This window comes from Armigeres subalbatus, chromosome 1 (genome assembly GCF_024139115.2).
Source record: "Armigeres subalbatus isolate Guangzhou_Male chromosome 1, GZ_Asu_2, whole genome shotgun sequence".
Taxonomy (NCBI): domain Eukaryota; kingdom Metazoa; phylum Arthropoda; class Insecta; order Diptera; family Culicidae; genus Armigeres; species Armigeres subalbatus.
In genome coordinates, this window is record NC_085139.1 from 270,177,990 (window position 1) to 270,205,384 (window position 27,395).

The 27,395-nt window shown below is 45.1% G+C and overlaps 5 protein-coding genes and 1 pseudogene across 7 annotated transcripts; 3 read left to right on the forward strand and 3 right to left on the reverse strand.

Annotated features, from left to right (window-relative positions):
* The first annotated feature begins 935 nt into the window (after positions 1 to 935).
* On the forward strand, positions 936 to 3,621 carry LOC134207533 (ER degradation-enhancing alpha-mannosidase-like protein 2). The gene is made up of 2 exons (XM_062683236.1): positions 936 to 1,157; positions 1,321 to 3,621. Exons 1-2 carry the CDS (start codon positions 1,039 to 1,041, stop codon positions 3,584 to 3,586), a joined length of 2,385 nt encoding a protein of 794 aa, XP_062539220.1. The 5' UTR covers positions 936 to 1,038; the 3' UTR covers positions 3,587 to 3,621.
* Positions 3,622 to 3,812: 191 nt separating this feature from the next.
* Positions 3,813 to 6,188, reverse strand: LOC134207534 (translation initiation factor eIF-2B subunit epsilon). The gene is made up of 3 exons (XM_062683237.1): positions 6,043 to 6,188; positions 5,873 to 5,981; positions 3,813 to 5,762 (listed from the first exon to the last, which is right to left on the reverse strand). Exons 2-3 carry the CDS (start codon positions 5,966 to 5,968, stop codon positions 3,870 to 3,872), a joined length of 1,989 nt encoding a protein of 662 aa, XP_062539221.1. The 5' UTR covers positions 5,969 to 5,981; positions 6,043 to 6,188; the 3' UTR covers positions 3,813 to 3,869.
* A 1,245-nt stretch (positions 6,189 to 7,433) lies between these two features.
* Positions 7,434 to 9,121, forward strand: LOC134207322 (importin-5-like; annotated as a pseudogene).
* A 4,728-nt stretch (positions 9,122 to 13,849) lies between these two features.
* Positions 13,850 to 16,549, forward strand: LOC134207535 (exostosin-2). Its single transcript, XM_062683239.1, has 2 exons — positions 13,850 to 14,536; positions 14,707 to 16,549. Exons 1-2 carry the CDS (start codon positions 13,974 to 13,976, stop codon positions 16,385 to 16,387), a joined length of 2,244 nt encoding a protein of 747 aa, XP_062539223.1. The 5' UTR covers positions 13,850 to 13,973; the 3' UTR covers positions 16,388 to 16,549.
* Positions 16,550 to 16,716: 167 nt separating this feature from the next.
* LOC134207536 (protein lin-9 homolog) lies at positions 16,717 to 19,146 on the reverse strand. Of its 3 annotated transcripts, none has more exons than XM_062683240.1 (3): positions 18,996 to 19,146; positions 18,155 to 18,930; positions 16,717 to 18,093 (listed from the first exon to the last, which is right to left on the reverse strand). In XM_062683240.1, the coding sequence occupies exons 2-3, from the start codon at positions 18,868 to 18,870 to the stop codon at positions 16,860 to 16,862; spliced, it is 1,950 nt and encodes a 649-aa protein (XP_062539224.1). In that variant the 5' UTR covers positions 18,871 to 18,930; positions 18,996 to 19,146; the 3' UTR covers positions 16,717 to 16,859. The 3 variants fall into 3 exon arrangements, with proteins under 3 accessions (XP_062539224.1, XP_062539225.1, XP_062539226.1); XM_062683241.1 differs by having other exon boundaries at positions 18,155 to 18,888; positions 18,960 to 19,117; XM_062683242.1 differs by having other exon boundaries at positions 18,155 to 18,946; positions 18,996 to 19,113.
* A 494-nt stretch (positions 19,147 to 19,640) lies between these two features.
* Positions 19,641 to 25,601, reverse strand: LOC134207323 (uncharacterized). The gene is made up of 4 exons (XM_062683044.1): positions 24,504 to 25,601; positions 24,116 to 24,392; positions 21,715 to 23,982; positions 19,641 to 21,643 (listed from the first exon to the last, which is right to left on the reverse strand). Exons 1-4 carry the CDS (start codon positions 25,599 to 25,601, stop codon positions 19,641 to 19,643), a joined length of 5,646 nt encoding a protein of 1,881 aa, XP_062539028.1.
* Between the last annotated feature and the right edge of the window lie 1,794 nt (positions 25,602 to 27,395).

Consider the following 27,395-nt stretch of genomic DNA (forward strand, 5'->3'; position numbering starts at 1 on the left):
TACAATATTTATGTGTGAATCTAGTAGGTACCGTCACAGATAACAGATGTTGAGGCTGGCATCCCATGCGTGTGTAAACATCCGCAACCGTTAATTTAAATGTATTTTAAATTGGGACCGCGTTTGGCAATCGATTGGAGATGGCGCAAGAATCATTGTTATTGAAAACGCAGCCCGATTGCGGCTGTCAAATGCATTGGCTGCGTTCGACGGTTGTAATTCAGCTGCATCCTTAGGTACTGCCGCAATCAGTTGAGTAGATGGCAGTAGTGGGTCAACGTATATCAATTCAAAACTTTACACAGGATTTTCAATAAAATTTGTTCTAGCTTCAATGTCTGTTATCTGTGGTACCGTCATATGGGGGGAAGATGATCTTTGAAAAAATATGGTTGGTATCTGAATCTGATTCACAATCAAACTTAAAGCGACTTGAAGACAGTAGACAATTGGGTTTTTAGGGGTATTGATACTATTACATATCTTGAATCTATTATAAAACATGAGAGTAAATTACAAAATTTCATGAATTTTGCTGCACAGGAACTATTTAGGCTGTGAACCATTCCACCGATTCGTTTAACTTTTAGTTAAAATTTGACAGTTCGATGGTTATTTCGCCGTGGTTAAAAATAACCCTGCTCCGGAGCAGGGTTAGACTTGACAGTTCAATAGTTAAACTTTGTTCGCGAGAAAATGGGCGCCAAATCCATTTCGTTCCGAATAACTATTATTCTGTAAAATTTTAACCACGATGGGAAAATAACCATCGAAGTGTCAAATTTTAACTAAAAGTTAAACGAATCGGTGGAATGGTTCACAGCCTTAAAATCAATTTCGAAAAACCTAATAATTTCACGTATTGAACACCCCTAACTAATTTGAACTCGATGACACCTTTTTTGCCCTCATCCTTTGTTTTGTTTTGATTTATTTATCCGCTGACGTTTCCGAACTTTCATCAGTGCTGTCGTGTTCGTGTTCGGTCGCAAAATTTCCATTATTTCATGCTGGCAGAAAATTACGGTCAATAAAATTATGCGAAATAGGCATTATGAGGTTAAAAATGTTGCCCTGTTCCTGGGGTTCTGTTTTGCTTTCATCAGCTGTTCCGCCGGTCTCCGGAAATACACCAAAGAGGACATGATTCGCTTACGGTACTCAGTGTTTTGATTGCATCGTTACAGTTATCCTCCAAATATATGGATCATTCTCAATTATGAATCAGAATGGAATTAACTTTTGTGTTTCTTTATTCTTGTTGGCTGCAACATCTGCCAAACATTACAGGCCAGCGTTAACCATGAATTTATTTTTCAGCGAGGAAGTCCGAGCAATGTTTCAGCACGCCTATGATGGATATCTGCGGTACGCCAGCAAGTATGACGAATTACGACCGCTTTCGTGCGATGGCGTTGACACCTGGGGGAGCTACTCACTGACGCTGATCGATGCGCTGGACACCTTGGCGGTGATGGGAAACTACTCGGAGTTCCGACGCGTGGTGGAGCTGTTGGAGAAGAAGTCGTTCGACAGCGACATCAACGTGTCGGTATTTGAGACAAACATTCGAATCGTGGGTGGATTGATCAGTGCTCACATGATGAGTCACAAGGCAGGGGTGGAGCTGGAACCGGGGTGGCCCTGTAATGGACCGCTGCTCCGGCTGGCGGAAGACGTGGCGAGACGATTGCTGCCGGCTTTCGATACGAGAACAGGAATGCCATACGGAACAGTAAACCTGAAGTATGGTGTGCCATACGGGGAAACGAGTGTAACTTGTACGGCCGGTATTGGAACGTTCATTGTGGAGTTCGGAGCGTTGAGTCGGCTGACTGGGGACCCGATTTACGAGGAAGTAGCTCTGAATGCGTTGTACGGTTTATACAATCATCGGTCTTCGATTGGACTATTCGGGAACCATATTGATGTTCAGACTGGTCGGTGGACGGCACAGGATGCAGGGATCGGGGCGGGAGTTGATTCGTACTATGAATATCTGGTGAAGGGCGCAATTATGCTGAACAAGCCCGATCTGATGCATATGTTCAACGAAGGTCGGAAAGCGATCGATAAGTATTTAAAGCGAGATGATTGGCACGTTTGGGTTAGTATGAACAAGGGGCAGGTAACGCTTCCGGTGTTCCAATCCTTGGAAGCGTATTGGCCGGGAGTGCTCAGTTTATTTGGGGACACGAGTGCTGCCATGAAGACATTGCATAACTACCATACTGTTTGGAAGCAGTACGGTTTTCTTCCGGAGTTTTACAATATTCCAAATGCTGAAGCGGGAGCCAATCGAGAAAACTATCCACTAAGACCGGAGTTAATCGAATCTGTAATGTATTTGTACCGGGCCACGGGAGATCCATATTTGCTGGAAGTTGGAGAAGATATTTTGCGCAGTATAGAACATAGTGCTAAAACGCCCTGCGGGTATGCCACGATCAAAAACGTTCGCGATCACCACAAGGAGGATCGAATGGAGTCGTTTTTCCTAGCCGAAACCACCAAATACCTTTACTTACTGTTTGATCCGGACAATTTTATTCACAATGATGGCCGTGTTGGAACCGTCATCAATACAACCTATGGCGAATGCATCATCGATGCTGGTGGATATATTTTCAATACTGAAGCCCATCCAATTGACCCTGCCATGCTGCGATGTTGCCATGAACTTCCACAACAAAATCTCTTTGCCGATTACAGCCGCGAAAAGTTCGCAGGAGATCGATTGGATCTGACCAGAACCAAAGAAGCCAATGGAGCCGAACTAAAAGCTCCAGAAGCGCAAAAGATCGAAAACATTTCCGTGGTGGAAGCGCAACTCGAGGACGCCATACCAGCTGCTGTTCTCGAAGAACTAGGTGCGAAACTTGCTGAAGCCCGCCAAGCACTGACGAAAAAACGCCTTGAAGAGGCCTTCAACCGTGCGAAAGAATCGCTTCTCAACCAGCTCAACAAATCTACCCCTGAAAAGGATGTCAATAAAACAGCCAACGATGACAGTTTGATTGTTCCGGTTCCCGAACCATTAGCACCCACACCAACAGCCTCCATTGACGATCCTGAACGTATGACCACCATAAAGTTGACACCATCGGCTCGTGATCCGGATGACAAAAGTTCAACAGCACAAGTTAAACTGAATGAAAGTCAACGCGAACAGCAAGAATCTACAAGAATCGAGGAACCACCTCAGTCTCCTCCAGCAACATTGACCAAAGCAGCCATGGACGACGATGAAGACGTCGAAGATTCCAACCCGGCTAAGAAATTCTTCTCGGAAAATAGCTCCGCCGAAAGGGATGGAATGGAGGTGGTTCCGCCAACGGTCGGCGGCGAATATCATCAGCCACAGCAGTCGACGTTGGGCCTTAACAACACCATCACCGAGTTCGTACAGAACATGTTCAAAACCAAAGTGTACCAGAAGGCAAAGATGGATCCGCAGGCGCTGCTGAGAAAAGTGAAAGAAACGGGGCACCATCGGAACGGTACCTGGGCCAGTAATTATGGGCTACTCACGTGCAAGGCACAACCATTCCTGCAGAGGATAACACTGCTCGGGGAGTTTTTCTAGGGTTGGATAGGAAATAAACGATTATTCTAAGAAAACAGATGTTGATAAGTTTCGGAAAGCCATAAGCCCTAATCGCTGTTATCTCTTGATTCTATCCAGCATTCCTATTCAAACTAATAAAAGTGTCCTATTATTAAATGACTTAGGCGTCGATACCACAACTTGCGTCATAAAAGTTTTTTATAACTCTTCAAGGAATTTCTCAAAATGTAATACCCGGAACATTTTTTAATATCAATGATGTTACCATCGGACCTATGTCCTTTATTACATCACCTTTTTTTTAATCATCATCTTCTTCCTCTTCACTGGACTGCATCAGCCAATCGACCAGCTTGGCTAGACTTTTCTTCACCGTCGCGTCCCCCTCATCCTCCAAATCCTCGTACCACTCCAAAATTACCTCTTCCGTGATATAATCCTTCTCGTACAAATAATGCACCAGTTGAGCAATTTTACTGCGAATCAACTCCTCCTGTTCGCTGGTTTCCTCGAACGCCTTCAAGCAATCCATCATGGCATCACGACCTCGGATGTAGTTCTTGAAAACCGAACCGAAATAGCCCAACAGCTGACCCATGGTGGCCACCACATTTTTCGTCGCATTCTCCTGCATTATCAGCAGGTGCAGAATGGCTTTCACCACATAGAAGTTCACCTCCGACAGGGACATATTGTACGCGTATCGAGACGAGTTGATTTCCAGAATCAAATAGTCCGGGTTCGATTTCTCCGAGTAGCCACGCTTGAGCGACTCCAGCACTTCCGATAGGAAAATGTTGGCGTCCTCCTGTACCGGAGACATAGCTCGAGACTCACCCTCTTCCGAAGAACTGCTATAAATAGACGGTGCCTGCTTTCGTTCCAGTCGATGAAGTCGCATCGAGTGGTTAAACGTATTTTGATCATCTTCATCCTCGGAGTCCGGCATATCTTCGTTCTCTTCGCTGGCATCCGGAACGGTGAATGCGCGGTCCCCTAATCGCTTCGAACCTTCGGTCCAGTCATCTTCAGGATTGGATGATTGAAGAGTTAGTTTGGAAACTTTCGTCCCTTTCGGCAGTTCCACCTCTTCTCCCAACACGCATCCATTCGTCAAGTTGCAATTGGCTCCAATCTTTACCTGACCTCCTAAAATGCTGTGCTCCAGAGTGCATCCGTCCCCAACCTCCACCCCATCCATCAAGAAACAATTGCTAATGCGACAATCCTTTCCAATTTTACACCCGTTACCCAAAACTGAATTCTCCACGACCGTCTTGTCAGCAACTTCGCTCTTTTCTCCGATCACCACATCCGCCTTCAGTACACTACCCCTCGCCAGTCTGATGTCCCGATGCCGATAGATGTTGTTCCGGCAGAATGAGTATCGCAAGACGTTCCCACAAACTCCCATATCCGGCACCAGCGGATACACGTAACGATTGGCCACGTCCTTGCTCACGATCTGATAGCTCTGCCAGTTATTGACCTTCACTCCGTACTCCTCACTCGCTAGCAAACTCACGTAAATGGTACTGGCCAGAATCTCCTCGTTGATGAGCAGTCCCCTGACGAAGTCATCACGCGTCAAGAAGTCAAAGTTGTCCGAAAACAGTGGCAGCGCGGTATTGCTACAAATCGCAATCTGCGGATCCATCAGCCCGTGTCGCAGTGTCACGTCCTTATTCTGAGTCAGAATTTCCAACGGAATGACAAAGTTCCGTTCCTTGTGCAGCGGCTTAAGCCGCTGATGGAACAACAATCGCTTACTGTTCTTATCCATCGCTATCATAACTTCGTTTCCGGTGCGTTGCTGCGGAACGCCTTCCTTGTAAACCACCGTCATGGCAGTACCCTTGTCCGCCTTGACGGCACGCTTGTGCTCCTCCAGAATGGCAGCCAGGTTGGCATTGGTCACCGTGTCCACTCCCGTCAAGATAAAGTTACCCCGCACAAGGCCTTTGGCGTCCAGATCCCGCAGGGCATCACCCATGCAGCGACAACCCTCGGAGCTCACGATCGTGACCGTCATTCCGATGGACCAGCTGCAACCGGTGGCCTGGCGCATTTTGACGTGCGCCTTCACCTGGTCGACATGGTGGCCGCAGAAAAGTATGACTTCTTCGACGCCCGAGCGGTTCAACGATTCCAGCGAGTAGTCCAATAGCGGGACGTTGACCAACGAGAGGAGTGACTGGAAGGAAAATTAGTTAGTGAAATTCTTTATCGAATTATTCACGCGGGAGATGATGCAATGGTAAACAAAAACACCGTCGGAAGTATTGATTCTAGCCGACACCTTACCAGCGGTTTCCGGTCGGTAAACGGAACGAAACAATCGTTGAATCCATCGCCAATCAGGATCGCCTGCACCGGTTCCTTCTTCTCCAGTTGATTCATCTTTCCATGGAACCTAAAAGTATCAATATTTCAAACATTCTCTCACTGTTTAAAGTCTGCGAAATTTTTCTTACACGCACGCACGTTACCAAAATAAAATCGGATGCAATTTTAAATGGAGTACTTTATAAAAAGGCGTAAATAGCTTTTAATAATGCAATTGCAATTTGCATATTTAAATAAAATTTTATGACTATTGTTTATTATGACAAGTGTTTATCTCAATTGATAAAAGATTTTAAAACTCAACAATCATATTTAAGATTAATCAAATCATCAAATCATCAGCAGAAATTATTTTTGTTAAAATTTTTATTGAAATTGAAATCAGAAGTTGATAGAGCTCTTTTCACATTGAGTACTTTTACATTTTGTTTATGCTTTCGCGCTGAGGATGTCACTCGAGGTTTCTCGAAGCGTTTGTTCAATCATCATGGGGCACGCTCATGGCTTCAACTGATACCGATGTCGCATATGCGATGCGATGTCACGTATCGATTAGAGATGTCGTAAAATCCCGATTAATCGATATTAAGCCTATAACTCGCGTAACATTTGAAAAGGGCCTACAGCCAAAACGTAAACATTGAGAAAATGCCGTTCGAAAAAAATGCATCACAATTTCTATTCCTATTTCCCAGGTTTATGATATTTTAGGCAGCAAAAACTCCTAAAAGCACATAATCAACACTATCTATCCATCCATAACCTTAACTGCATCGAAAACATGCAAAAATGTGTCGAAATCGTTAAACTAAAATTTTAAGTCTATTTTCATTTTTCTCTCCGGAATAGGCCTTCTTGATAAGTCATTCTGCATTTGCTTGTCATTCATAGACCCTTTGTTTACGGCATTTTTCGATAGTAAACACGGGATAAGGCTTTTCGGGAGGGGAAATTTTCTCTCTCGAGGTTGGGCCGATGACGGTTCGGAAAAATTCCCGTTATCGGCCCGAAATTGGAGAAGGCTCATTCCTGACAGAAAAACGAGTGGCTTAGCCGTTTTTTAGGGTGGACTACATATATTTAGAAAATAACACGTTGTAGGCCCAATCAAAAATTAGTTTTTTCCAGGGGAAGACACTCGAATCATGTTTCAAATCATTCAAAAGATTTTAAAAAAATCAAAAAAATTTTGAATGATTCGGCGGGATGAATCTTTATATAATTTCTCGCTTTCAGAATTTTTTGTTCAGTGTGGCGAGCCTGATGGCGAGATTTAATAAAAAAAAAACTGATTACTCTCGGAAGGCGAATCGGTTTCACTATTCAAAGTACGTATCGTGAGCTAACGGTGATTGTAAATAATATACAAAATGAGCTTATTGATTAACGATTTTTGTTTGTTATGGTGCTCTTTTGTTTTAGCTGCGGATCGGGCTTAGTTTCACCAGCTGCTAAATTTCCTGCTCTAGACCGACAACGAAGTGCGAACACAAGCCAAGGAAACCTTGAACAACCTATCATGCGAAGGCAAAGTGACACACCTGCTGGGAACGATCAAACATCCGTAAATACTACCGAAGAAGCTCGGATGATGGCAACCGTCCTGTTGAGACGATTATTCTCCGCTGAGTTCCAGGACATCTATAACCCACTGCCCCCGGAACCAAAGGAGCAGCTAAAGTACTTAGCAGGTTCTGCTGACGCTAGCACAGAACGAAAGCCCCAGCCTGCGTCGCAAAATCTGTGAGATAGACGACGACAGCAGCAACCAGTGGCCGGAGTTCCTACAGTTTTTGTTCCAGTGTGCCAGCGCTCCTAACATGCAGTGCTAAAGTTCCTTATGGATCTTCACCCAAAAGTTCGTTACGCAGTGTGTAATGGCGATTGGACAGATGGCCACGGATTTCGACCCAATCTTCAAGAAAAAGTTTCACGAGCGTCATTTCAGGGCTCCTGAGCTTGTTGGACGACGTGTGGAATCCAAGCGTACAGGCTCATGCAGGTGCAGCACTGGTCAACAAGAAGAATATCCTCATCCGGTACTTGAACGGTATTAAGGCTAAGCTGAAGAATATCCTTACAACCAAGTTCAATGAGTTGGTTGAAAAGGCACCAAATTGGTCCTGGAACAGGTAGTGATTGGTTGCTGATACAACCAAGAAGGACTTTGTTGGTTACTACAATCCCTTAATGCCCTGTCTGAAGTACATACATAATTCAAAACGATAACACCGACGAACTCCGACTGCTTCATGGCAAAACTATCGAATGCGTCTCACTGATCGGTTTGACTGTCGGGGCGGAGAAGTTCATGTCCGATGTGATGGACACTCACCGAAGACCCGATGTTGATCCTCAGTTGACATATCTGATTTCAGCCTGGGCACGTATTTGCAAAGTTTTGGGCAAACAATTTGAGCAGTTGCCGCTGATTATGGGGCCGGTTATGCGAACCGCATCCATGAAGCCGGAAGTTGCTTTGCTGGAAGTTGATGAAGTTCAGGACGTGGGAAGCGACAATGACTGGCAATTTGTCTATTTGGTCGAACAACAAAATTCCGGAATACGCACGGCTGGCTTGTAAGGATAATGCCTCAGCCTGTGAGATATTGGTATGCTATGCACATGAGCTAAAGGACGGATTCACGAACTATGCCGAAGAAGTGGTGCGTTTATCCCCATGAGGGGGTTCGCACAGCAGCTGCCGATTCGTTGCCCTACCTGCTTGACTGCGCTAAGATTACATTTGCCCGGAACTCCTGAAAACCATAGATTCCGATCCCGAGGCGGACGTCCAAGCCGAACTTTTGCATTCATTAGCCAAATGTATCGAAACCTAGGCGCCGCTTGTCTCTTGAAGGAAACCACGGATGAAGTACTCAAAATCATTGACAAAGGAGGAGAAACACGCTCTGGCATGCAAAGAAAGAAGACTACGCCGAAGCGATCGCGGATCAGCTGGCTGAAGAGGACGACGCTGACATCTATCTACTGTCCCGAATTTCTGATATTGTCATCCCTGGTAAAATGGACCAACATCGCAAGGCTCGTATACAAATCGGCCAATGTAATGGCTTTTCTGAATGGTCACTTCTGTTCCTAGACACGGTCGACATGCTGTCGCAAATGGCACGAATTTTCATACCCCGTCAGCAGCGTAATTTCGTACCACCGGAATTCAATCGAGGTTATAAATATTCCAAGTGAAAACATTTGTTTAATAAATTAACCAAAAAGGATAAAGAGCTCTAGGGAAGTTTTTTGATAAGGATGTATTGTATATTATAATAAACTGTCAAATTTACATTTGTGTATTTTTATTACAGAATTGAATTTAATTGCGATTTTTAGAATGAGGCATGTATGAAGCATTCTGTGAAAGACCACATAACTTTGACATGCTAAAAATGGTGAAAATTTAAAGGTGACTCATATTGCCATTTTCGTTTTGCACTTGCTGAGCCTCCCATTGATTGTGTGCTAGCCATGAACGTTTCTTGTTAGCCTTGTTCCGCTAATTCTGGAGTGCTTTGAGAATAGGTCCTATGTGCAAAAGGGAGGTTCTCTTTGTTTTTCGAACCGGCTTTCACGTCGAATGCTACCTGCTGCCATTTAATCACACACACACTTGGGGTGCGAAATGGTGAGTTGACATCTGGGAAGGAGCGACATACACAGCTCTGATCCTCACAAGTTCCAATCTCACGCTTCCACGGGTCTTCCAATGACAATGATTCGAGAAGATTTAGAAAAAATCGGAAATGAAACCGAATCAAAAGATTCAAGTGTCCACCCCCCTGGTTTTTTTTAAGTAATTTAATTGAAAATGCGGAACATTTTTATACTATTAGTAGCTATTAGAGGATGCTATCGAAGGGTGGTAAAATTGAATTTGTTTACTTTTCATTGTAGGCCCTAATCAATAGTTAAGCGAGATAAGTCATTTTACAAAACAGAAATTATGAGTGGACGGCTCGGTCTTTGTTTTGGTAAATCTGCATTTAAACCGTCATCAATTCATCATCATCATCATCATTTCATTCCATTTCCGCAAATGTTCCTTGTAAATGTAAATATTAGTGTTAGGTCTCCTGTCAGCCCATTTTAAGACTGCCTTAAGGCTACCTTAAGGCTGCCTTACACCTCGGGAAAATTTTCCGCCGGAATTTGGTAACCGTGTATTTTAAAGGGGGCCGGGATTTTCATTTTCCGTGCCCAAATTCCGAAAACATCGCATATGCAAAAATGCATGGGGAAAAAATCCGCGGACCAAATTCCCGAGGTGTGAGGCTACCTTAAAGGCTACCTTAACACCTCAATTTGGTCCGCGGAATTTTTCCCCATGCATTTTTGCATATGCGATGTTTTCGGGATTTGGACACGGAAAATCAAAATCCCGGCCCCCTTTAAAATGCACGAGGACCAAATTCCGGCGGAAAATTTTCCCGAGGTGTAAAGCAGCCTTTATAGTATCTCACACCTCAATTTGGTCCTGACCCCATGCATTTTTGCATATGCGATGTTTTGGAATTCGGACACGGAAAATCAAAATCGGCCCCATTAAAATGCACGGGGTTCAAAATCCGGCGGAAAAACCCGAGGTGGCCTTTACACCTCGGGAAAATTTTCCGCCGGATTCTGATCCCCGTGCGTTTTAAATGGGGCCGGGATTTTGATTTTTTGTGCCCAAATCCCGAAAACATCGCATATGCAAAAATACATGGGGAAAAAATCCGCCGACCAAATTCCCGAAGTGTGAGGCTACCTTTACTAACAGTTTGAATATGTGTTTAAAATGCAAATTGTTCCTATAAAGTGCTTTCAGGATTTTTTCTTGTGGATGGACGTCACATAAGACGAACCCCCTCCCTCCCCCTGTAACAAACTGTCACAAAACTCGAACCCCCCTCCCCCATCAAACCTTGGACGTAATTTTTGAACGAACCCTTACCTGTAAAGCTGCTCTCAGTGTATATGGTCGAGTTCCAGAAAACAGTTATCATTATGGCCAAAACTCTATCCAGAAAAGGTTTGCGTATGGTCCTAGTAACCATTCTGATTATGGTTTAAAGCGGAACATACACCGTTGTTCTGTTATGGTTTAGAGCAAGATTACCGGGCGCGAGTATTAGGCGTTTGACAGCGCAGTATCATCACTTGACACTTTACCCACAGACAAACAGACATAACACATTGAACATTCACTCATCAAATTCATCGCCGTTGAAACACTAACGACATCTGTTGATTTCAGTTGGTTAGGCAAATCACGAACCAGATGGCGGAAGTGAGCAAACGTCAAACTCGAGCAAATCCGATGCGCGCGCCACTAGTGATCGATTGGCCAACTAATGAATATTTGAACTGACCAGTAAATCAGTGAAGGAGGGGAATTTGACGAGTGTTACGTCTGTTTGTCTGTGCTTTACCGGTCGCTATATTAAACGCACTGCTACAACAGTAGCGTGACTGACAGGTGACCAAATTTGGTAGCGCGCCAGTACGAGCGCTGCTATTTGATAAACTGTCAACTGTCAAAAGTCACCGGTACGGAATACAGCAACCATCATCATCTTCTTCTTCTATAGCTCTACATTCTAACTGGAACTTGACCTTGCTTTTCAACTAAGTATTCTATTAGCATTTCCTCAGTAATTAATTGAAAGCCTTTCTATGCCCGCCATTGCATGAGTATGCACCTTGTGTGGCAAGTACAATGGATACAGTATGCCCAGGGAGTCGAGAATGTTTCCAACCCGAAAACATCCTAGATCGGACCAAGAATCGAACTCGCCATCTCCGGATTGGCAATCCTACGCCTTTGCTCACAAGGCTACTGAAGACTGGAGACAGCAACCATCATAGAGCATCATTATCGATCACGAGCATTTTATTTAATCACCCGCGCAGCGCTTTCATTGTAGTTCCGTCACTCGTTTCCGTATCGGTCACTATTTTCGGCTCTCAATTTGGTTGCTGTATTCCGTACCGGTGACGTTTCACAGTTGATAGTTCATCAAAAATAGCAGCGCTCTTATCACGCTACGAAATTTGATCACCTGTCGGTCGCGCTACTGTTATAGCAGCGCGTTTAGTAGCGACCGGTAAAGTGTCAAGCAATGATACTGCGCTGCCAAACGGCTTAAACTCATCACCGGTAATCTTGCTCTAAGTATGCAGAGTGGCTAAGAAATACCATATCTTTATACCCACCAAGTTTCATTCGATTCTGAGATGGTGCTGCCAACCGCTGGTCGAGTTGGCGCGAAATTCGTCTCCCTCAAAGTCAAAGTCAAATTTCTAGGGGCCCTCCTTAGCCGTGCGGTAAGACGCGCGACTACAAAGCAAGACCATGCTGAGGGTGGCTGGGTTCGATTCCCGGTGCCGGTCTAGGCAATTTTCGGAATGGAAATTGTCTAGACATCCCTGGGCATAAAAGTATCATCGTGTTAGCCTCATGATATATGAATGCAAAATGGTAACTTGGCTTAGAAACCTCGCAGTTAATAAATAACTGTGGAAGTGCTTAGGGTCTGTCTTATTTGGAGAATTAAACTGAAATTAAACTTAAAAGTGACATTTCAATAATTATCGAATAACCCTGCTCGCAGAGCAAGATTACTTTTGACAGATATCGAATCATTTTGTATCGATGTCTTATTGGAATTGCTGGGTAGCACCAGCCATTCTTATGGCCGGGTTATTTGCTAATTTTCGAACTGTCACTTTTAAGTTTAATTCTCCAAATGAGACAGACCCTTAGTGAACACTAAGCTGCGAGGCGGCAATGTCCCAGTGGGGGATTTAATGCCAATGAAGAGAGAAGAGAAAGTCAAATTTCTAATTTACGCTGGTCAATTGAGTCGAAGCCAAGTCTTATCTTTCTATTGGCATGCATCAATCAGAAGATTCCTGCGTTTTAAATTCACAATTTCGACATAAACTTATTGTGTACGTTCTGAGATTTTCAGTGATGTCATTTAACTGCAATGCTTTTGAACTGCAATTCGATAGTTGCAACAGTTTTGTAGTTATCGGACCGCTAAACTTCAAACTGGTGTCAAACTCAATGACACCTGCACTGCGCTGCACGTTTAGATGCACTTTTATTGCATCAGACGTCGACTGACAACCGCTTGACGTCTAGAATGCGTTGCAGTTATCGAACGGCATTCGTTAACTTAAAAGTAAACATTTTGCAGTTATCGAACGACTAAGTGCCCAAACACAATGTGAACGGCAATGCGGCAGAACGGTAACGGCAAATTTCCAACACATGGAACTATATGGTGCAGCCCACAATGACGGCGCTGCGGCTAAAGTGACATTGTACTAAATTTAAGAAATTTGGAACTTGGCGAAACAGCAAAGCGGTAAGGTACTTTTTAAGATGATTTGTAAACAAATATATTTTTGCCTAAAAATCTGCTCACGAATGTATATATTTTCGAAGAAACAGCTAGTCATGATACCCTCCTTTTATTATACTAATAAAAGTGAAAATAATGTTACAAAAATAAACTGTTTGTGGCTATTTTGAACTGTCAGTATCGCCTTTGAACCGTTGTGGGTTGGTTAGCGGCAAAGCGGCAACGGCAGAACGGCAACGGCAGTTTTAGAACAATTCCGCTCTGCCGCAGTTCCGTTCTACCGCATTGCCGTTCACATTGTGTTCGGGCACTAACTGTATCGCTTTTTCGCACGGGAAACCCAGTGAAATAGATGCTGAACAACGTTAATTTCCTGAAGCCAATGGGAGAATTATGTAGCAGCGGCATTTGTTTTTAGTTCAGAAATCAGAAAAATGTCGCCATCAGGAGGGTCCAAAATGTGTACGGCCCGACAATATTCACCTGGCATCCCTGCTCATGCGTTCCATGAAGCGTTTGCTTTGTTTGTTTCAACATCAGGGTACGCTCACGGCTTCAACTGTTTACGGATGTCAGTCACGTAAAATCGTTTCGTCCGTCAAGAGGAGAAAAATCTTCACTTTTGTTTACCGACGAGAATCGCAGAATTTTAATTTCGATAGTGAATAAATTAAAAATCGCGTGATTCTATGAAAAATGCTAAAAACAACGCTCCCGCAATGTCGATCCCGCTCAAGTGCAGCTCCGTGAAGCAGGCGTTGACACCCAAAGGTGAGTTCAATCGCTATCTGTTGACATTCGTGGGGGCGCTGGTCCTGCTGGCGTTCTGGTTCGGCGGCACCTCCGTATCCGAGGCCGATAGCGAGCTGCTCTCGCTAGATTTGGTCGACATTCCACAAATTGTGCTCGACAAGGATGCGGAGCTGGCACGCGCCCGCAACAGGAACTGTTCCTACTGGGACTGCTTCAATGTGTACCGCTGTGGACAAAGGGGTCTGACGGGGGCCGAAGAACAGCAGGAGCGAATCTCGATCTATGTGTATCCCCTGAAGGAGTACGTGGACGGCGACACTAGAAAACCGGCTTTCCAACTGACGAAGGAGTTCTACACAATCCTGAAGACGATCGTGAACAGTCCGTATTATACGGCGAATCCGAATGAGGCATGCCTATTTGTTCCGACGTTGGATACGCTCAACCAGAACCGGATCGATGTCAACCTGGTGGGAAAGGCTCTAGCCTCGTTGCCGTAGTAAGTATGATTGGGGTTTCTAATCCCCTTTTCAATAGAGTTTTTTTAATTAGACTTCGTATTTGAAATACAAATTTCTCGAACTTAAGAATGGCCTCAAAACACGATAAATTTGATGAGCCTACAAAAAATAAAATACAATTTCTAAATCCAATTTCAATTCATTACAGCTGGGAAAGTGGCGAAAATCATATTCTGTTCAACTTTATAGCCGGATCTGCGCCGGACTACAACACGGTTTTGGACGTCAACACTGATCGTGCCATGATCCTTGGCTCCGGTTTTGACAGCTGGTCATTCCGACCGGGATTCGACTTGCCCATGCCGATGTTCAGTTCCATATTGGAGCACTATAAGTTGAGCGCCTTCGGTTCCGATCGGAAGTTCCTGTTTGTGTCATCTCAGTTGAACATTTTCCAACGGCAGTATCGAATAATGCAGGAATTAACTTACGACTTCCCGAATGATATCCTTTTGCTGCAACGTTGCCCAACGACAACTGTCAAAGCGGAAGAGACTTTCGACGCCACTCGTCCCGCCGAGACAGACAGCAGCCCAGAAGAAATTATCAAGTCCATCAAGGACGTACGATGCAATTTTCCACAAGGGAATGAATATGAATATCCTGGTGTCTTGCAAAACGGCCAATTCTGCTTGATTGCCAGAGGTGTCCGTTTATCGCAGCCAACACTAATGGACGCACTTGCCGCCGGATGCATACCGGTAATAATGGCGGATAATCTGATCCTTCCATTCAGTGATATTCTTGATTGGGATCTAATCTCGATCCGAATCTACGAGAACAGTCTTCACTCAATTATCACCACCCTCAAAGCCGTATCCAAAGAACGTATACAAGAGCTTCGAACCCACGGAGCTTACGTGTACGATCGCTACTTCGCCAGCCTCGAGAAGATCATCCTAACCACCCTCGATCAGCTGAACAATCGTATCTTTCCGCATCTCAGCAAAACCTACATGCACTGGAATGTGGCGAAAACCCAACACTCCACACAGAATCCCCTTTTCTTACCTCTCATCGCACCAAAATCCCAGGGCTTCACCGCCGTCATCCTAACCTACGACCGCATCGAAAGCCTCTTCATCCTCATCCAAAAGCTAGCCACGGTTCCGTCGCTTCAAAAAATTCTAGTCATCTGGAACAACCAGAAAAAGTCCCCGCCCCATCCATCGCTTCTTCCCAAAATCGGCAAGCCCCTTAAGGTAATCCAAACTGCCGCCAACAAACTCTCCAACCGGTTCTACCCGTACGAGGAAATCGAAACCGAAGCCATCCTCACTATCGACGACGACATCGTGATGCTCACGGCCGACGAGTTGGACTTCGGCTACGAAGTTTGGCGCGAGTTCCCCGATCGGATCGTCGGTTTCCCGTCGCGTACGCATGTGTGGGACAACGCCACAAATCGTTGGCGGTACGAGTCCGAGTGGACCAACCAGATCTCGATGGTTCTCACGGGGGCCGCCTTCCACCACAAGTACTGGAGCTACATGTACACGAACGCCATGCCCGGCAACATCAAGGACTGGGTCGACGAGCACATGAACTGTGAGGACATCGCCATGAACTTCCTGGTGGCCAACATCACCAACAAGCCACCGATCAAGGTCGCGCCGAGGAAGAAATTCAAGTGCCCGGAGTGCACCAACAACGAGATGCTGTCGGCGGATTTGAACCACATGATGGAACGGTCCGCCTGCATCAATAGGTTTGCGGAGATTTACGGGACGATGCCGCTGAAGACGGTGGAGTTCCGAGCAGATCCGGTGCTGTTCAAAGATAACTTCCCGGAGAAGTTAAAACGCTTTAACGATATCGGTAGCCTGTAAGGAGGGCAATTTGTGGTGCAATTAGGAGTACACGAAGCGGCATTTAGTAGATTGTAAGCTTTGTGCAAGCGCGCAGTTTGTTTTACGTATCGGTAAGCTACTTTAGAAGTTCTCATATCAATGCAAGCTGGTTGAATACACACAGTAATTAGATGTAATAAATAGTGTTTGGTAATCACTTATCCGAATATTGCCCTTTCGATTAGCAAAAGCCGTGTTGAACAAGATTAGACTTTGAACCTTTCAATCCCAAAAAATAATAGTAGGTCTTGTATCACTATAACTGCTAGGTTAAAATTAATTTGATAAAGGTTGTTCAAAAAGATACATATTTTTCATAGAATTTATTTATTTATATCGTAATTCATTAGATATCTCAAAGAAAAAAAATCTGCACTAAATCTAACCTTTCGGAAAATTCATACAAAAGAAAATACAAAAATGCACACACCCACTTCGCCCTACCTCGAGTTTAGTTCCCAAAGGAATCTACCTTCATTGTTGCTGCTGCCGCCGTCGCCGCTGCTTCTACTTCCAATTGCCGCTGATCGAGCAACTGCTGCCGCTGCTGCTCCTCGGCGACTTTCTGCTTGTGAGCGGCCTCGAAACCGGCCTGAATGTGCTTCATGTGCTGCACCACACCCCGCTGGAACGATGCCATGTTTTCGAAGTCTAACCGGCCCTTGGTTTCCTCCATGCAGCCCTTCAGCACCTGCAGGCAGTGCTCCGTTTGGTCGCCGTTCTTGCCCAGGTTGGAAGCCACGTACATGATCGTGGTGAGATCCTTGATTAGCTTAATCATCGTGTCGTTCGTCAGTTGGCCGTTATTGTTCTTGTCGAACGTTTCGTCCGCCTGGTCGCGACACTGCTCCCTTAGATGACTCGGCGAAATCATCGCCACAACGGCCGGATCCGGTGCCAAATTCTTACAACTGACCTGCAGTTGGTTCAGCTGCTGCTGGATATCTCGATTGAGCTTTTCCATTGCCACCACCAGCGAGGCGTATCGCTTTTGGAATTCCTCTGGAAATGGGTCACCGTACGACTTGTAGATCTCCGCTTCCGAGTTCATATTCTGCAACCGAAGTAATTTCATCTGCTTCGCCGACAGCGTCTTTCTCGTTCGAATAATCAACTCAAGCAGCTTTACCGGAAATCCCCCAATATTATCCTTCGGGAAGAGCATCTTGTTCTCGGGCATTCCGGGAATCTTCGGATAACTGTCACCCCCCAACAAAGGATCGCCTTTTATACCGGTAATGGGATTTTTAACGGCAGGTGATGCGACATAGAAGGAAGCATTCTGATACTTTGGCCGGAAGTCCTTCGTGATCGTATTCAGAGCAATCTTTTCCGGATTATCGTTGGCTACAACCTCAAAGTCGGGAATCGTATGGGCTCCCAAACCGGGCCGATCGAAACACACCCGATATGAACTGGACATCACATCAATTGCCTCCACGGTTCCCGTGAACAAACCATCCTGAGGGGAACGCAAACGAGCCGTCACCTTTGTACCCACTGAAAGCTGCTGAGGGATCTCCTTGGGAAGATCCCGAACGAAGGAAAGGTCTCCGGATCGCTTGGTCTGCAGTAGACGAATCTTACGTCGCTTCCGTTCCAACTCACGACGTTCCTCCTCGAGGAAGGCTACCGAACAACGTCTCGGTTTTCCCATAGTCCTGCGAATTCGGTTCCACTCAGCTCTGAAATTGCAAAATAGATTTTTATAAATTCGCATTTAAACCCGTATCGAATTCCTCGCACCTTGTCAAATGTCTTGTTTTCAGATCCGGATACATTTCCCTTAGGCACAACTGGAAGTCATTCTCGCCCTCGAACAGCGCTCGATCGATATTGCTGTAAAACCATTCGTAGCTGACAAATTTGTGCGCCTTCGGCAGCTTCAGCAGGTTTCGCAAGCGAAGTCCGATCCGCTGGCTCGCTTTCTTGTCCAGCAGGGCCACTGGATTGATCACCCGCAGTGCGCTCGTCCCTTCATCCGGATCTTCCTTGCGTTTCTTCAAACTGTCCTTCATCTTGACGTACCGCGATAGCATCTTCTTCTTTTGTCCAGAACGGGTCAAATTCTTCCCCGGAGTTACCATTCCCTTCTGTGGCGACGAAGTTGCCGACCCCGGTCCCCCGGGAGTGCCACCCTTTCGTGGGCTTCCCTTCGGCGGAATCCGATCGTTGATCAGCAAGTCATCATCGAAGAATAGCTTGTTCTTCTTCCGTATTCTAGCGGGCATCCCGCGTGCATTCAGGGTCTGAACGGGTTGCGTGGGAGTTGTTTTCTCCGGGAATTTCGTGCCGACGGGATGGAGCCCCAGGGCGGCTGGGCCAAACGCCGGCGGTGGGGAACCGTCCACATCCATCATGATGTTGCCGACGGAGTCATCGGCGGGTTCTTCTTTGATTTTGATTTCGGACTCACCGGATGACTGTCCTCCACCGTCGTCTCTTTCCTCCGACGAGGACATTGCTTCTTCTGTCCGTTGCTGGTTGTTTACAACGGTTGTGGGGGGCGTGAGTCAGTTAGTCTGTGGAACGAATGAGCTGCTTGATTTACCTTTGGTTTAGCTTTCAGCGTCAGGAAGATACTCACTTATGTAAAATAATTGCTATGAAAAAGCTTTGAGGGAGAATATAACTTGAATACAGAATATTGCAGAGACAAATTTTTATATGAAAATAATGCTTTTTTGCCAGCTTGTTTGTGATATTTTGACATGCGTCGGATACACGGAAAGAAATTAAAATACGGAATCTGAATACATTGTGCACGTGCACCGTCGCGAATAGGCCTTTTCATGTGACACTGCCGAGACTGCACTTGTTTACAACCTGTTGGTTCAACCAACTAAATAGAAACAGCGTCACGAACTATTAAACAACTTTATTTCGTGTTAAAGTTTCCTAGGGTAGAAATTCTTCATTAGATTTATTATTCTTGATCACTTGTGTTTCGACTTACGTTTTATGCGCTCATTGGCTATGCGATAGTTTCGCTACGTGAATTCACTGAATCTGCGCGCAAAATATATTTCTGCTTTTAACGGTTATGCAGTAAACGGTAGAACAAAGAAGAATATGCGTGGCCTGATAACTAGGAATCTAATAAATTAATACGGATTCTTATGGAAATTATGCAATAAATTCAAGACAATATCTAACACCGCTTAGCATGGAGTGTACGATAAACAATTCTCCAACGAAGGCTGCTAATGACGTTCGAACTGTCACGTTCCTATCACTTATTGACGGCTGTCACTTCGGCGGTATGTGCAGGGTGCTGATCGACATTATAAGGGTGTTCGCAACACTCCCCCCCAGTAGGCGGTCCTCGGTCCGGCATACTCATCTTTCCTGCGATGTCCAGCACCGCCAGTTTCACTGCAGGTCGCTCATAGGTTCCGGAAATGGTCTGAACCGTCGCTGATCTTACTTGACCATCCTTCGAAGTCCGGGTAGCTATCACTTTTCCCTTCGGCCAACAATTCCTCGGAAGGTTGGAATCAACGATTACGACAATATTCCCAACGACAATTGGTTTCACAGGGTTGAACCACTTTGTGCGCCTTGTAATTTCAGGGGTGTATTCTTCCACCCAACGCTTCCAGAAGTAGTTTGCGAGGATATCAGATGTTTTCCAAGAGTGTCGCATTGCTGTAGCACTGTCGTTGTAAGGAACAAGAGGTTTTGAACCATTTGAGGATCCCACCAAAAAATGATTTGGTGTTAAGGCCGGCGAAGATTCGTCGTCAACAGGAACGTGTGTTAGAGGTCTGCTGTTAACGACATTTTCTATTTTTATCATTAGGTTTCTCAGGACTTCATCAGTAGGCGAGTGACTCAATTTTATTACAGCCAAATTTCGTTTGATGGTCTGAATCAAACGTTCCCAGGTGCCTCCCATATGCGGGGAGACAGGAGGGTTGAATCTCCATGACGTAGTAGGTGTCGTGAACTCAGTTGCTAGTTTATGGTTATCGATCAGTGCTTGAGCTTCCTTGAGCTCTTTTGAAGCCCCTACAAAATTTGTACCTCGATCGCTAATTATTTGTATCGGAGTTCCACGTCTAGCAAAACAGTTGTTAAGGGCCATTATGCACGAATCGGTTGAAAGAGAATGGGCTATTTCAATATGGATTGCCCTAGTTGTCAAGCACGTCACCAATACTCCCCATCGTTTTTCCGGGCGTCGTCTAACTGTGACTTGATAAGGTCCGAAGTAGTCGACTCCCACGTATGAAAATGGACGGACGTAAGCCGCCAATCGCTCTTTTGGTAAGTTGGCCATCATCGGTGGTTTGGGCTTAGCTCGGTAGTTTTTACAATACTGGCAGTACCTGCGAGTTTTGTTACACTCTACGCGCACCTTTGGTATGTAAAACCTTTTACGTGCTTCGTTGACGAATGTCTCGTTACCTTGGTGGTGATATTTTTCATGAATATCTTTCAGCACTAGCCTAGTGAGGGAATGGCTACGGGGCAGGACTATCGGAAATGGAGTGTTTTCCCCAATATAATCGCACACATCTATACGGCTATGTATACGCATCAAGCCGGTGACGTCAAGAAAAGGACTAAGTTTGTACAACGGGCTTGTCTTGGGTAGAATTGGCTTACCTGGCGATATATCCTGCTTCGATAGCGTCCTCATATCATCTCCATAACACTCAAATTGAGCCCGTTTGTAGAGGTAATTCTCCGCCTCTCGTAGTTCTCCGCTAGTTAATGGCCCTCGCAAAATTTGTTCAAAGTTCCTTTTGCGTTTTATATTGGTGACGAATCTCAAAACGTAGGCAGCTACACGCTGCAAGTGAATCCAGCTGGAATAGTTTTCAGGTTGTAAAGTATCTCTGGATTCTTCGACATAGTGTAACAGTAGGCGTGGGCGAAGTTCTTCCACCGTTTTCTGATTGAAAGATGCTATTGGCCATTCTTCTTCCTGTTTCGATAGGAAAGATGGCCCAGAAAGCCACCGGGAGTCGGCATGGAAACAAGAAGTACCATTCCACTTCGTGCCTTCGTCAGCCACGTTAGATTTTCCTGATAGCCATCGCCACTCCGATACATCTGTTGCTTCAAGAATTTCGCCAACGCGGAATGCAACGAACTGCGAATATTTGCGGTGGTCTGATTTAAGCCAGCACATCACATCCCGTGCATCCGTCCAAAATACCTCCGCTTGATCTTCACTGAATGTCCTTGTTCGATGTTCTTTGCTAAACGGGTACCGATTACTGCTGCCTGGAGCTCGAGACGAGGAATTGATACGAATTTGATCGGTGCAACCCGACTCTTTGACCCCACTAACGAACATGAAATGTTATCTTCTTCAATGAATCGAAAATACGAAACTGCTGCGTATCCGAGTTCACTCGCGTCCACGAACGTATGGAGCTCCACGAGCCGTTCTATACCTCCCGATGGTGAAAGATGATAACATCGTGGTATTCTAACAGATTCTGCTACGGGAAGAAGCTGCAGCCAGATTTTCCACTTTTCCAGTTGCTTCGTGCCAATCTCGTCGTCCCACGAAATACCATCTCTCCAGATCTCTTGGAAAAGCAGTTTCAGAAGTATCATATAGTTAGACAACATTCCAAGGGGATCGTAGACGGACATCAGCACGCGTAAGACGTCACGTTTCGTGGGGTGTTTGTTGTCCGAAAGTAGCTGCTTATTCCGGTCGGTCGACAACTTGTAGCGAAATTCGTCTGTTCTTGTGTCCCACCACATACCTAGGACCTTCTCTAAAACTGCATCCTTATCTCCATCCAGCCTTTTCTCCGTTGCTTCCGTTTCGCCTAGTGCTTGTGTAACGATTGTTGAATTAGAAATCCAGTTTCTCATTGTGAAGCCTCCCTGTTGGTGTATGTAACGGACGTCCTTCGCTAGTTTTACAGCATCTTCCACGGTGTCGACGCTTACCAACATATCGTCGACGTAGTGACCTTTGTTTATCACTTCCACAGCTTCCGGGAACACTGATTGAAATCTTGCGGCGTTCTCTTTTACGACAAACTGAGCACAGCTTGGTGAACACTTGGCTCCGAATGTCATCACCGTAACAACGTATTCACTGGTTTCATCTTCTTGATCGCTCCACAGAATACGCTGGCATTGCTGATCAACGTTATTCATTCGGATGCGGAGAAACATTTCGGCAATATCTCCAGACACAGCTACACGTTTTTCACGGAATCGATATAATATGGAAGTCAATGGTGTTAATTGATCCGGTCCCTTCATTAGTACACTGTTGAGCGAGGTTCCTCCGACGGTCGCTGCAGCATCCCAAACGGTTCTCACTTTATTGGGTCTATTTGGGTTATAAACAGGGAACATTGGCAAATACCAAGCACGGCGTTCAGATTCCTGTTGCTCTTCTTTAGATAGCTTACGAACATATCCTTTCCGCAAATAATTGTTCATCGTTGCCTTCAACGTAGAAGCCAATTCAGGATCTCGCTGCATTCTTTTTAACAGGCATCGATGACGTCGCACTGCCATGGGTCTGCTATCGGGAAGCTGGATGTCATCAAATTTCCATAGCAAACCAGTGCAGTATCTTCCGTTCTCGAATTTTGTCACCGCACGCATCATCTTTGAAGCACGTTCATCTTCAGTTGACATGGGCAAGCTATCTAGTTTCGAGATACCAAGGCTTTCCAACGCAAAATAGTTTTTAACGGCAGAGTTAAGTTCATCGTTGTCCGTTGCGTGATGACACATATGAAAGCTATGTGGAACATTTGTCGCGGTTTGTAGATCATTGGTAATACATGTTCCAAACACCATCCATCCCAATCGTGTTTTCGCTGCCATCGGTTCGTGTTCTTCGCCCTCTCGGCTCTCCACAGGATGTGCTACTCGAGCATTGTTCATCCCAATAAGGATTCGTGGTCGAACATTAGAGTACGAATCAACAGGTAGTCCTTGAAGATGATCATAATTTTTCGAAATTTCTGCGAACGGCAAGGACTGACATGGCAGTTTTAGTTCCTTGACTGTAAAAACATCTGTAAGACGGTATGCGGTTGTTTCACTGCGTGTTCCAGAGATGTCTAAAGCAACTATTGTAGCTGAATCTTCATAGCGGCAAGCATCACCAGTCCATCGAAGACACAATGGATAGTCTCGCCCTTTCAATTGCAGCTTTGATGCAAGGCTATCCTCCAGCAATGTTACGGAAGAACCAAGGTCAAGGAACGCGTAGGTACGAACTTTTATTCCGCGGTTGTGTAATATAACTGGAATATACTGAAACAGTACGGATTTACTGTCAGCTTGGTGAGTATTGCAAGTATGAACAACGTCACTTTGGGTAATTGGACTATCAGTAATGTTTTGCCGGTTGCCAGTCGCACTTACAGCAAACCCTCGATGATCCCTGGCATCATTGTGCAATAGTTTGTGATGCTTGAAAGCGCATCCGTTTTTACCACAACTTCTGTTCAGTTTGCACGGTCCTTGATGCCTGGCCAGACAACAGCGGCATAGTTTGTGGTCACGTAGCGAATTCCATCGCGAAGCATGATCTAGCGTTAGAAACTGCTTGCACACTTCAACGCTATCGCAGCATCCTTGGCAAATTATGCACACGTCAGTTAAACTGTTAGTGGGAAAACGTTTGAATTCACTCGGTTGTTGAGTAGTTTCAGTGTGTGCGTTTAAAAACCATCGTCTTTTCGCACACGCCGCGTTTTTCAGACTCACTTCGTATTTGCGGTATGGTTACTGTACTAGCCGCTTCGGCGAGGGTGTATAACCATGTACTGAATTCCGTTAGGGTTACGCGGAATAATCCTTGACGATAGGTTGCCCAATTCAGTCGGATCATAGGTGGTAGACGATCTACGAGACTTTGGAGGAGCGAAATATTGCAGAGATGTTCATCCAGGTTGCAGTTGTGGACGGTGGCTACCATGTTCCTGACGGCTATAGCAAAGTCAATTAGCGTCCCCAGTCTATCTGGCTTGGGCGCCGGTAGTAACTGAATTTTTTGAATAAGGGAGTGGACTATAATTTCTGGCCTCCCGAATAGCATTTTGAGAGTTGCTATAACGCTGTCGAGATTTCCAGGGTGGAGCAGCTGACAACGTACAGCCTCGAGGGCTTTCCCTCTCAAGCATTTTTGTAACCGCATCATATTTTCCTCCGGGGTGTATCCACAGATTCGTGTCGTGCTTTCGAAGGTACCATAAAACAATGGCCAATGCTCTGGGTCACCATTGTACTCTGGAAGCTCTTTCGACACGGCTTGTCGAGCGGCTATTTGGCTCCTATTCAGTATTGCTGTCTCGTTACCGATTCCCGTCGCTTGAAGCGGATTTGTTTGCGGAAATTCCATGCTAGGACGATTTAGCACCGGTGAGGAATGGGATGGCAGGCCATAGACTGGCCTCGATTGTGGATTGAGCACCGGTGAGGAATGGTATTGCGGATTTGGTAGAACCGGAGCAGGTGGTAGGCCAATAGCTGTCATTCGTGGTTGATGAGCCGAAAATAAATGACACTGTGCGGCTGAGTTTGTCGCTCCACCAGGGTGTGACACTGATGGCATGGAATTGACTTTTGAACTCGGTATTTGGTCAACTAGCAGCTGGTAGCGCTGCAGAAGATGCTTCATCTCAAGTGCTTGCTCTTCTTCTAGAAACCGGAGCCTTAACTCTGATGGCAGCTGCGAGACAAGATTCTGGCGGGTTAATGATGTGGAGGAGACGGGTGTGGAGTGCGATTCTTGTCCGGAAGGAGCTGATGTAGAGGTTGCCGGAATGGTTGATGGTGCGGTTGTCATTAGCGGGTCGACGACCGGGATTGAAACAAAGCTCGTATATGTACGCATTGCGTCGTAAGCACTGATCGATGACGATGGTTGCAATGCTTGGTTCGAGAATAGGCCACTATTAGAAACAGGTGGTACATTTGTTCTTCCCTGTGCGGTTTGCACTACAGACGATGGTATGGGTAGCGCTGGTGAGACATCGGATGCGGTTGTTACGGGAGCAGAGATTCTGGCATCATGGCATCTCTGACAGCTCCAGTCGTAATCAGCGATGGCATCGGTTACGCCCGCACAAGCAAAGTGGTACCACCTTTGGCACTCATCGCAACTGACCATCTGGCTTGTATCAGGTTGTCTACACAGCAAACAGCTTTGTTCTATGCTATGTTCATCGTGGCCTTCTGGTGAATGCGACATTGTGCAAATTCAGTTTCAACCGAAAACGAAACTTTAATATGTTGGTTCAACCAACTAAATAGAAACAGCGTCACGAACTTTTAAACAACTTTATTGCGTGTTAAAGTTTCCTAGGGTAGAAATTCTTCATTAGATTTATTATTCTTGATCACTTGTGTTTCGACTTACGTTTTATGCGCTCATTGGCTATGCGATAGTTTCGCTACGTGAATTCACTGAATCTGCGCGCAAAATATATTTCTGCTTTTAACGGTTATGCAGTAAACGGTAGAACAAAGAAGAATATGCGTGGCCTGATAACTAGGAATCTAATAAATTAATACGGATTCTTATGGAAATTATGCAATAAATTCAAGAAAATATCTAACACCACTTGGAGTGTACGATAAAAAATTCTCCAACGAAGGCTGCCAATGACGTTCGAACTGTCACGTTCCTATCACATATTGACGGCTGTCACTTCGGTGGTATGTGCAGGGTGCTGATCGAGCTTATAAGGGTGTAGGCAATACAACCGCTGAGCAGGCCTGCAAGTCCGAAGCTGTCACTATCATTGAAGAACTGTCAATTGACGATGAAATCAGATGTTTTTAAACGTCTCGTGAAAAGGCTCATTGTGTCGCGCTTCTAATTTTCTGGAATATTTTCGAAAGGGCGTAAGTTGCTAAATGTAAAAAACCTGTTTTGAGCATTATTAGAGCAAGATTACCGGTGGTGCGTGTCGTGATCCGGACGAGGTTTTCAAGCTCGACCGTTCGTCGCAACAATACTCAGCAAACTGAACTCTGTTATCGATTCGTCTCAACACGAACGAAAAACCGAAAACACCTTTGCGTTACTATGGAGCACCTTGGAGCACAAGATAACACTATACACGCTGATCAAAATGAATCAATAAATGAGTTCATATCGTTACAAGGAAATAATCTCAGTGGTATTTTGCAATAACTCCTCATTCTAATCTTATTCACTACAGTGAGTTTAAGCCGTTTGGCAGCGCAGTATCATTACTTGACACTTTACCGGTCGCTACTAAACGCACTGCTATAGCAGTAGCGCGACTGACAGGTGACCAAATTTGGTAGCGCGATAAGAGCGCTGCTATTTGATGAACTGTCAACTGTCAAACGTCACCGGTACGGAATACAGCAACCAAATTGAGAGCCGAAAATAGTGACCGATACGGAAACGAGTGACGAAACTAAAATGAAAGCGCTGCGCGGGTGATTAAAATGCTCGCGACCGATAATGATGCTCTTAGGCTGTCTCATTTGGAGAATTAAACCATTGACGAATACATAGACGGAATGCTGGCCAGTTTTCCGAGCACCACTCAGTACCCCTGGGGAGTGAGCGATTACAATTATTAAAATCACCCGACCGTTGAGAAGCCCCTCAATTCGAAACACGTCAGTTTGACAACAGTTGTCAGTTACACGGAGATTTGAAAAAACACATTTTATGTATAAAAATCACCCACCTTGAGATGCAGTATGGAGCTGTCAAAAAGGTGGGTAGTATGAATTTTTGCAAAATGCTTCAAAATCACCCACCTTGAAAATGATAACAGTAGTAATAAATGTGGGTATTTTTCACTCCATTATGGATGAAAATTAAGTTAGAAGTTTTTTAAAATTCGATTCAGACCGTCAGAAGGAAATTTTATTTAAACTTTTTTTCGTTGAATTTAAGTCAGGAAAATGACAAATAATCAACAGCTAGTTTCCGGAGTGCATCGGGAAGTAGCATTATACTTTCAAGGTAAGTTAAATTTACTTTTTTTCAGTTTATTCC